This window comes from Onychostoma macrolepis, chromosome 02 (assembly GCF_012432095.1).
Source record: "Onychostoma macrolepis isolate SWU-2019 chromosome 02, ASM1243209v1, whole genome shotgun sequence".
NCBI lineage: Eukaryota > Metazoa > Chordata > Actinopteri > Cypriniformes > Cyprinidae > Onychostoma > Onychostoma macrolepis.
The window spans coordinates 2839607-2851011 of NC_081156.1; the positions used below are offsets into that span (position 1 = coordinate 2839607).

General features: G+C 36.7%; 1 protein-coding gene across 2 annotated transcripts in view; it reads right to left on the reverse strand.

The window, feature by feature from the left end:
• egfra (epidermal growth factor receptor a (erythroblastic leukemia viral (v-erb-b) oncogene homolog, avian)) overlaps positions 1 to 8935 on the reverse strand; it is a 57600-nt gene extending 48665 nt beyond the window's left edge. For both annotated transcript variants that reach the window (XM_058749132.1, XM_058749123.1), the window contains exon 1: positions 8631 to 8935. In XM_058749132.1, the coding sequence (XP_058605115.1) occupies positions 8631 to 8709 (79 nt within the window). In that variant the 5' untranslated portion in view covers positions 8710 to 8935. The remainder of the gene's footprint in view (positions 1 to 8630) is intronic.
• Positions 8936 to 11405: the final 2470 nt, after the last annotated feature.

The following is an 11405-nucleotide window of genomic DNA, read 5'->3' on the forward strand; positions in this document are numbered from 1 at the left end:
ATTTTGCTTACCTTGGACACTCTTATTTTTTATTGACCCATAAGTAAAAAATAAATATATATACACATATGTGGTGGTCTTTTCTAGTGGACAATTAAATGTGATAAGAAACCCTGTTGGATTTGCACAATCTGCATCTTCTCACATGAAGCCACACCCTAATGAGATGTCAAGAATGAAAAGGAAAGTTTATATTTCCAGCCTGAATTCCAAGGTTTCTTTCCACCATAGATAATGGAACTTGATAATGGAAATGCTATAAACTCCATGAAGTCCAGGTGCAATGCACCATTTCCGGGCACATTCATGAGTTTCCAAATGTAGTCTTCCCATGATCTGGCAAACGTCACAGAACTAACTTGAGAATTAGCATGCATGTTAACATGCAGACATGGATTTTTATTAAGAGTTAAGAGTTCTTATTAGAAAGAAAGAAAGAAAGAAAGAAAGACCTTTTGTCACAGGTAATCACAGCGTTTAGATCTAAACAGATTCTGGCTATTTCAAGCTCAATCCCAGTCACTGCAATCAGCATACAATCAAACTGTCAGAGCTGCCACACGACTGTGAATGACAAAGGAACTCGAAGAACATGACACTTCTGTCACATAGCTCTTTCCTTCATAGCAGTCGTATGGAGAAACATTCAAAAACTGCAGTCTGCCTGAAGAAAACCCTCATTGTTCTCTGCCAGAGAGAGAGAGAGAGAGAGCCACTCCAGCAAATGAGGCACTGACTTCTTCGCCAGTTTTAGGTAACTGCTCAACAGTTTATCAAAGCAGGAGGTCCGTCTTTTCCGGCGAACTCATTTGACTTTCTCCGCAGCTCTTGAAACTCCAACCGCTTCAGCAGATGTGATTCTGGGAAAGCCAATCACCGGGGAGAGGCATCAAGACCCAGAAACAACCAGCCTTCACATGCTGCAGGCCCCTTAGTAACGGACAATTTTTTACAATCGTCCTCCCGGGAACTCAATATGAAGCCATGAGTGGGCTCTGGTAACTCATCTTGAAAGAGCGTTCAGAACGGTTGATGAAAACTTAGTAGAGGTGGAGGAGGAAGTATGCAGGTATTAAAGGCAGGAAATTGATGCCGGGCATTAGGTTTTGCTGAAAGAAATCACAGCCGGCCGTCTGCAAAACCAATCACGAGGTCATGCAAAGCGCGTGCAAACAACGTGGGAGCTCGATGACAGATGAGGACAATGAGACACCAAATCAGGATGGTGAAGAAATCGGGAGGTTTCAAGGTGTTTTGCATATCATTACCTCACTTTATAGTGTAGACAATGATGTTGAAATCGAAGAAATGTAAACAATAGTTAAACAAAAACTCCTGGTGTCAAGCATGTTTATTTAGTGGTTAGAGACTTGTGTCAATGGGATTTGCAAAAATAATCATTTGTAGGCAGCGAGCAAAGCTCTTGCAAATAAATCAAGAAATCATGATTGCCACACAAAAGAGATTGAGATTGCAGGGCTCGACAATAAGGACTGCCTGATGGCCCAGGGCCAGAGTGAAAGACGGGTGATGTTGGGTGATGAGCCATTCTCTGGGAGATTCTTCTAACTTTAGCCACATTCATCGTGAAACTTAGCATATTAAGGAAAGGCGGTTTGCAAAGATTCATAAAAAACCTCATACTCACTTTATCTGTAGGTGAAGCTGCATCACAAATCAATTGCGTGAACATAGACACATTTAGGTAGATCAGGGGGTGCATTTCCTTCAAAAACAGCGGCTCACATGTCGGGAGTAAAATGACGATTGCCATGTTCATTATTACATCCAACAACAAAACACCTCAGTGGCTTAGGAGACATTCTTGTCTACACCCACTCCGGCGTCAAAACAATGGCGGACTGATGACAGCTCACTCAGGGCAGGTCTATGCTAATACCAAAGACTGACGCCACTGTCAATCAACAATCGTGGGAGGGACCTGTGCAGAACTATGTCATTCTGCTAAGAATCTGTGAACGGCTTGATATGAGAAAAGGGTTTGGATTTATCAAGATTGAAAAAAATTTAAAAACTGGGTGGATTTTTATCATTATAGGGTGGTTTTGTACACACACTGCCAAGACACATTTTACTTCAAAAAACATGTAAAAGTGAATTTTACATCCGATGACCCCTTTAAAGCATTCAAATGCATGAAGATACAAAAGATCCATTCAGTACTTGCGTGTTGTGTTCTGTGTGTACAGCGGAGCGCACTTACAGAGAGATGCGTCTCAGACAACACAACAACATCAAGTTCTCTTTCATGTCTTCATGCACTTAAATGGACAAATACCTGGCCTAATTGAACATTTAAGAGATTTTAAAGCATACAAGGGCAAGAAGACGCAAATAACAACAATAACACACAGAGCCACGCCTCAGGCAATGCACAAGCCCCAAATTGAGATTCTTTACAAACAAATACAGACAAAAGTACGTCAAAATACCTGTCTTGGCACATATCGTCGAAAACAGTTGGTTAAGTCTTGAGAAATCAGACTGAATTGGGCCCTTGCATGATCTTTTAAAGTGACCGCGTCTAATATACCAGCTGCTTTCGCTGTCCTCATTTGTTCTTATTTGCTGACTGTTAACTTGTCTTTAATAATGTTTGAACTTCATATTTGTTAGGCTAGTGGTTTTGCTCTGGTATTGAAATTGGAATTGAGAATTATATAATTTAACTGGTATCTAAAATTTTGATGTCATATAAGCTTATTTATTAGAATACAAGATAACATGGGTCAAAAAAGTTTTTTTTTTGTTTGTTTTTTTGTTTTCTTGTGGCAGGGCCAGTGAAAATGTTTGTACGGCAAGTAAAACAAATTTAACCACTGGCCCAACGAGGCCAGTAGAAAAAATTCTTAGCATTGAGACCTGGATTGAGATTCCATTTGTCAATTATTATACATCTCTGCATAAATATAAATCTGTTTGTTGTATCAAATGTGACCTTAATCCAAATTAACATTTTGACAGTGTTCTTCCTTAGGTATTGATCCCGTGACTTATATTGCTCAGAGGATGTACTTCAAATAACCATTTTTGTCACTCTGTAATTGCAAAATTATATTTTTTATCTGTCATGTCAGTTGGTTCAAAATTTTCCTGATTTTTATATGGACGTTTGTCACACCACCTTAATATAGCCAGTAAGATAAGTAATTAAAAATAATAATCTTACACAATAAAAAGTAAAAATAATTATGTACACTGACATCATATTTATGAGTTTTATTTTAATTACAGCAGAATTAACAGAACTGATTGACTTTCATTTTATAGTCACAAAACACAATATTTAAAGATATTTAAATGATGACAGAATTTTCATTTTTGTGTGAATTAGCTTATCCATCATGCCATTTCTCGTTTTAACAGCAGTAATTTAGGCCTATATCAGTTTTGAGTCATAGTCTACAGTATGTTTAGCACTACAATGAACCGGACCATGCAAAATAAAGACTTTAAAAAAATGAAAATCACTGACAAGCATGTGAAAACGTCTTCTTTTCATTATTTCTCTGAATTGGGGAATGTATCTTTATTAAGTAACTATTTTCACTTCATATGGAAAGTAGAACATTAGCTACTTGTGTGTTAAAAAGTCCTGTTTTCTAACAGTCACTTGGCTGAGAGTGAGTGCTCAATTGATGACTGAGTTAAAATTATGTTTTTTCTTGTTCTTTTTTGTCAAAATCACAGAAAGCGTTGTGAATTAGTCAAAGCTCAGGCAAATGGCTAATAGTTTCCTGTTAACTCAACCTCTGGTGTCGCAAGCACCATGCTCTACCTGTTGAACTACAGGAAAGCTGTAGGCTCAAAGCATTCCTTTGCAATGAAAGAGAATGAGAGAAAAAGCAAGGTGTCATTGCTATTAAAGCTGCATGACGCTAGCAAACCAGTGCCAAAAACTGTTCCCATGTCATTTAACTGACCAAGATGTTCCAGTCAATCCAACTACATATGTTATTTACATTTATCCTTATTTGGCAGCAGACGCGATGAAATGATGCCTGACAGTTTAATGTAACAGTCCTCCATCTTGGACCATCCCGAGGCGGGGGAGGAAGGTAATGGGAAAGAAGAGCAGTATCACATCTCAAACCCAACTCACAATTAGGGGAAAACAGGGTTGATGTATTTCCCAAGATCACTGGCTAAATAATTCATAATCCCAATGGAGAACATTGATGGTCTCCAGCCATTACTGGAAGAACTGACAATAATGGCTTTTTGAAGGAGGATATGTGACTGCAATAGAGGACAATCGGATTATGGTGCATTTTTATCTGCCATATGACAAATCGAAAAGACTATTTATCATAAAAAATAATTTGAATTGGCAGACCTGGGGAACATGGAGTGATGTGCAACCTGTGTTTTGAAAATTAGGTGAGACTGTAATTATGAAAATGGTCTGTCTTTGTATAAGGTATCAGTGTTGGCAAGGATATATGGGTGTTTTCAAGACAAAATCTAAATGGTATGATGCCTGAGGCCGAACAGGCAAAACAGTCACAAGAGTGCAAAACAAATCCATCTATGACCTTCATCGTTAACAAGAAACAAATCAGAATTCTTGTAAATAAATGAGAGAGACTTGAGATAAACAGGATTCCCAATTGGAGAGTTAAACCTGGATAATCATAAAGGAATTAATGAAATGAAAAAAGAAAATCAATTCTACCATCATATGCTCTCCCTCATATTGTTCCAAACCACTTTATTTCTTCAGTGGAACACAAAAGAAGATACTTTGAAAAATTGTCAATACAATGAAAATCAACATGGTCCAACATTAGACCCCCAGCAGCTGACTCTTGTATGGCCTAAATAGAAATAGTACAATATGAGGCTAAGTAAATAATGGCAGAATTTTTATTTTGGGGTAAACTGTTTAGACATCCTACTCTAGCCTTTGACTTGTACCTGTATATGATAATAATATTGGCTATAACTCTACGATATGACATTTGTGTATATAATATGAACACTGGGTCTGTCACTCTTACACAGAATCATTTATATGTATTTTCCTTTTCAAGCCCTCTGAAACACACAACAGTTAAAAAAACAGTTTTGTGTGATGAATCAAGTTGATTCATTCAAAAGCCAGTCTAAATGATTCATTCACGACTCAGAGTTCAACTCAATGATCTGACTGCGGTGCTTCACATCTCACTGGATGGGAAGATTATTAGTAAAACATGTCTTAAATTTCAGTCTGTTCTTTACAAAACTATCATAAGGCTTAAGAAGTCATGAGGAGTTATTTTCTATATTTTTATGGTGCTTTTGCATCCTGTTGAATTTTGAAAGCACCAGTTCCCTATTCATTGTATACAGTAAGTGAATGTAAAGAACGCCCATTGCAATTGTTTTAAATTCCTCCTTTTGAGATCCACAAAAGAAAGAAAGTCATATGGGTTTGGAACAACCTGTGGACGAGATCTCTTTAAGATCATGCTCTTACTCACCATCTCGGAAGTTCCTAAGCATGCCAGCGGTTCGATAAGGATTGGTACAGCACGTGATGACTGCTTTATTTAGCTGTTTTGAAATATTTGTGAGATCTGTCTTTTGGCTCACAAACACAAGCAAGTTGTAAATGATCAGAAGAAGCCTGACTCAACAAGCAGACTCATGTATGAGACGCACCACCTAGTACGAGAAAGCTGTGATGAATCTTCTTTTTTTTTTTTTTTGAGTAAATGACAACAGTTTTACATTTTGAGGTGATCCTATCCTTTTAAAGTCTCTTGGTTCTCTGTTCTACTGACATTTTAGAATTTCAGATTAAAATCCTTTGGCTGCAATAAGAATATACTGAGGTGAAGAATGAGGGTGAAATACTAATGTAACTTGTTCCTCTGAACTGTTAAAGAGTTGAACCAACTAAAAAATTTTAAAGCGGAAATAAAAGGTTAACCTCACAAAAGACTGTGGCTTCACTTTGTGCAAAAAGCAGCAATTTACTCTCTAAAAAGCATTGGGTTTTGACTTTTCTAGTCATACTGTACACAAATATGCTGACAAATATCATTCCAACACCTTTACTACTTCAAACAGTCAAAGCCCCAGACCCAGCAAACACAACTAAAGCTCATCTCACACGTATTTGTATGCTTTAAATCTGAGTCACCTCTGAGCCATCCGGATGAGAGTTGAGTGTCTGTAGAAGACCTGTGCACAACTCTCTCAGATGGACTAAATTAAATTCCCCTCCCTTTAGACAAAACTAATTTAAACATACAATGAAAAAAAGTTTTTGGGGACTTGAAGTCCAATAAAATAGGAATAACACACAAGAAACTTGAGTTTAAAGAATATGATCTAATCCGCTTTAGAACAAGCTTTGATTTACAGCCCATCCCCTTATCGGAAGAAAGGAGGAGTTTTCTTTCTGTTCTGCTCTGGTAATGTCTGTTTTGAAACTATACTTTTATTTAGGTGGCAAAGTAAATGCCAGTTAATTCATTTAAAGTGCAATAATATTTCACAATTTTGATTAAATAAATGCAGCCTTAGTGAGCAAAAGAGATGTCTTTCAACAACATTGAAAACAACTGTATTTATTCTTTTGACCTGTAGTGTATGTATTCTATCCAAAAGAGTGTTTAATAGTTTCCAGCATCCATACCCACATATGGCTCTCACTGCACTGGTGATTTAGGTGACTGCCTGAGAGACATTGTTCTAGGTCACAATGAGGCTGGACGCTATCCAGAGGTCAGTGCCACACTAATGAAAGAAAAGACACACTTGAAAGTCTGTCATGTGGCTGGACTGATGACCAAATGTGGGATGTTTTACTGCAAATTCAAATATAGCTCAACACAGTGCACCTTTGAAACAGCTACTTGGAATCTGGGCCAGCAATGCATTTATCTAGTATTTAACCTGGGCAGTCTATGAAGACTAAACAGCTGTTTCGGTCTAAAATATAACAGATAGCGGCAGCATTTCTCTGACCTTGAGCGAGGCACAACAGGGAGCCCGAAGACATTATAGGACGTCATGACTGTCCTCACTGATACTGTAATACCTGTCCCCTAAAACACTATAGGGGCTGGAAAACCAGCAATCAGTGCAATTAACAATGACAATGAGTGACTAAAACACCATTTAAAACCAATTTGTTGAATACTTCAGACCCTTTCTCTATACAATTTATATATATATGGTGGTACAAAGCAAAAGGAAATGTAACATCATGAAAATGTAACACCATTGATGATTGTCAAAACAGAACTTACAGTATATTAAAGGAAAGTGATTCCTCTCTTGGCAACGTGACTGTAAACCTGAATGAGTCCAAATGAGGAAGCAGACTGTAATAAAGTGATTTGTTTGTGCCCCATCTGTCAGTATTGGCACAGTCATGTGTTTACACACAGGACACCCCTGAGATTATCTTAATAATATTCAGAGTGGCATATAAACACACTTTAATCTAATAAATGTAACAAACTCTAACATCATAGATTAAATAATTGGCTTTAGTTAATTGAATTCATTTCAAAGAAAATGTGCATTACAATGAGCACTGGATCTACATATTAAAACATAATTTAGATAACCTAGAGAAAAAAAAAAAAAAAAAAAACCTTCTTTGTGTGATAAAATATAAGTTCAAATCTAAAAAAGTTCAAATGACTGAATCATCCTGACTACATTTGGTTAAACCAACAAAGTCAGGGTCAGCTCAAATAAGGCAACAATTATTTTCACTTTTTTTTTTAAATGTTTACATGCTAAAATCGAAAACTTAACACTTTTCATTTAATTATTCATTACAAATGTTGACGTCAAAAGTTATCAAGTTGAAACATATATATGGATTAAAAATAATTGTGAAAAGTTATTGTAAAAAACAAACAAAATTATTTTTAGGTAGGCTGACACCATAGCAGTTAAATTTAACAAAAAAAAAGATAAAATGTTAATGTCAAACTGTGAAATAAATTTAAAAACAATGTGCAGAAGCTATTTCTACCTGATCGGATACATAAACCAATGCAATAACTGTAACCTTATGTAGTTAGGTTGTTTTAAAATACATAAAAATTTTGATTTTGAAAGAAACCAGCCAACTGCAATGTTACCACATGAAACAAGTTTTAGGTTGCCTGATAAAACATTGTTATAATGCAAGATTCTTCCTCTTCTGTCAGCCTCTGCTATGCGATTTGAATCATGGCAGTGCCACGCAGTATTGCACTGTCAAGCTAAAAAATCACAACCTTATTAAAAGCATGGGGTGGGGTCATTATACTAAAATCTGGTCTGGGAAGTGAAAGGTTGAAAGTTCAAACCCAAGGATTGATCCGTGAACTACAGACACTCAACCTCAGGTTGTTCCAGAAGGAGCATTACCTGTGACTAGTCAACTTCAATAAAAGCGTCAGTTAAAAACTACTTAGTATCCAAGTGGAAGTTCTCTGCGGGACTGTGAGCCCAAACTTCCACTGTTCCCACGCTGATCGAGGATCCTCAAAGCGCACATCACTGAAGGTATGTGCGCCGTTCCCATCAAGCTCTGTAGGAGCTCATTCTCCAACGAACTGTCTCAAAGATTAAGGTTTAACTTTATACAACAAGCCGTTTCACAACACTCCTACCTTTCTTTTCCGGCGTCGCGCAGAAGCTCCATGAGAGCAGTAAGGTAAAAAACAATCCGATCTCGGTTGGTCCTGCCATTTCTTATGTTTAAAACCTCTCAGACTTCACTCCATAGTTAGAGGGGCTCTTCTTTCAGGGGTTTTTAAATGTTCAAAGATCTCGCCTTCTCGTCTTCTTGAGAAAACTCTCTCGGCTTGGCTGTAAACTTTGACAGCTCCTCCTCCGCGCTCGCGAACCTCGGCAGTGATAGAGGCGCGTTCTGCTGGACAGAGCTGGCTCGTGACGTCAGCAGCAGGGGCAGGGAGGATCGCGCGCGTGCTGTTCAGCTTCAGGTAGATACTTATTTATCTCGAGGTTTGTGACATCATTCCGATGAAAATGAAATCTTTAACCTGCTGTCAATCAACAACGAGGATCCGTAGGGAAGAGAAATAACAAATGAACACGGGAACACATTGTTTCTGTGTTTGTTTTTGTCACAAACTTGTCTGCAATAAATTAGATCTACAACGTCTAGCACTCAAAGGTATTATACAGAGTGCTGTTGTTTCAGCTTAATGCACTGATGAATTGTAAAATAATAGAAATAGGCCTATATTGTGGTAATCAGATTGACATTGTCAAAATGAATCCCTCCATTTTAATGAAAAATAAGACACTATAGGCCTATTACTAAACTAAACTAACTATATGCACACTACCATTTTAAAGAAGAAAATATTGTGAAATACCATTACAATTTAAAATGACTTTTTATTATTATTATAACATCTTAAAATGTAATTTATTCCTTTTTATGGCAAAGCTCCAGTCTTCAGTGTCACGTGATGCTTCAGGAATTGGTGCTTTAGAAATATTTATTATCATCAACCTTGGAAACAATTATTCAGCTCAGTTTTTATATGTCAAACAATTTATGTCAACCTTCATCTGCCCAGTAGAATTACATAAGTCTACAAACTTCACCTTCTGAATTTATTTATTTATCCATTAATTCATTTCTTTATTTAATGCCAAAAAGCTTGCAAAAAGTTATAATTATAACAAGAATAACTGCTAATTCAAACCAGATCTGTTATTTAACATTGATTAACAACATCACCAAATGTTTTTTTTTTTTTGCAACTTTTGCAACTTCTACTGTCATCGATGGTAATGGTCATGTATGATTTCACCCAGTTAGGTAATTTCTAGTTGGTTAAAGTGATAGTGTTACAACTCCCCTGAGTTGCAACACTCCCAGTCTCAACTGTTTTTCAACAATAAAACGAAATGCAATTGTTTCTCAGATTTTTCTCCAGAGAAAAAGAACCCAGTTTCAGAAGAGATCTCAACAGTTTCACAAACCACACTCAGATTTGCCAAGATATAAGTCTATAACCAAAAGTCGGTGATTTGTCAAATACTTCCAAAGACCAAATGATCTGAAGTGTTATCCACATATAGTTTTATGCTTTTAATGTTAAGGGGATAGTTCACCCAAAATGGAAATTCATCATTTACTTACCCTTAAGATGTTCAAAACCTGTATAAGTTTCTTTCTTTTGTTGAACAAACAGGTAAAAGAAGATATTTTGAAGAATGTGGGTAACCAAACAGTTGGTGGTCCCCTGACTTCAGTAGTACGGAAAAATGCTGTTTGGTTCTCAACATTCTTCTTTTGTGTTCAGCATAAGAAAGGTTTGGACCAACCTATGAGTAAATGAACTATCACACCGTACATCCTTTCAGATAACATCTGAATCAGCATTTATTTTGAGAGACAGCATTTGCTCAAATCCGTTAAGTCTGAGTTAGGCTGCAGGGAGGGTCGTAACACTAGTTTCCTCATTTACTTGGGTGAACTATCCCTTTAACAGTTGTCTATTTTGTTTCTATGTTTATCGTTCCAAGGAATATAATGAAAACAGCAGAAAGTAAGCTAATTGCTAAACTGAAAAAAAATATATATATATATCTGAGAATTATTCTGATCAGATCTGTGAAAAAGCATCATCCGAGCAATAAAATGAGTAGATGTGCAAAATATTTTAATACAACATTCATTCATTTAAGACTATTTACACATAAGGATGACAGAGAATAAGAATTTGTAAGTCATGATAACCTTACAGGTTGTAGGAGAGACGGTGTCATTTGCAAATTGTCCTTTGACGTAACTCTTGGGGTCTCTTTATCTGTCCGGAAACCTCCTTTTATCTGTTGTGAATTGTCCATTGAGTCCTTTAAGAAATGACCACAGACATGGCTGCATTCAATTGGGTTGCCACAGTAGCCGGACAGTGGTTTGGATATGGAAAGCATCCAGGAAGTTTGTTTTCCCAAAGGTCACCAAAGATCAACTGACCACAAAGAATCCTGTGTTTCCCACTCAAACTCCATTCTGTCTTGAGTAAACTGACCTTTTACATCTATTTATTTAATTTTGTGTCTGAAGTTGTGCTAGTTTTAAAGTCTTCTCATTTGTAAAATAAAATAAAGGAGTCCTGGCAAACAAAGACATTGTTAGATTTAACTGAATGTCACATTTAATTAGTGTAATTTAATTGTTTGGTTTGTGTATTTGCTTCCTTACAATGGTGATATAGAGAATCGCTGGAAATACTGATTCCAAATTATATAGTTTGATCACCAGTAAACAGTCTCTTTAAAATGTTTCAGTGGTTTATTTGAATGTACGTATGTGAGTTTATTTGCAACACCTTATTCATTTCAAAAGTTGAGATTGCATCCAGTCACCCAATTACTGTATCTGTGCAATACTTGTGTCCTGA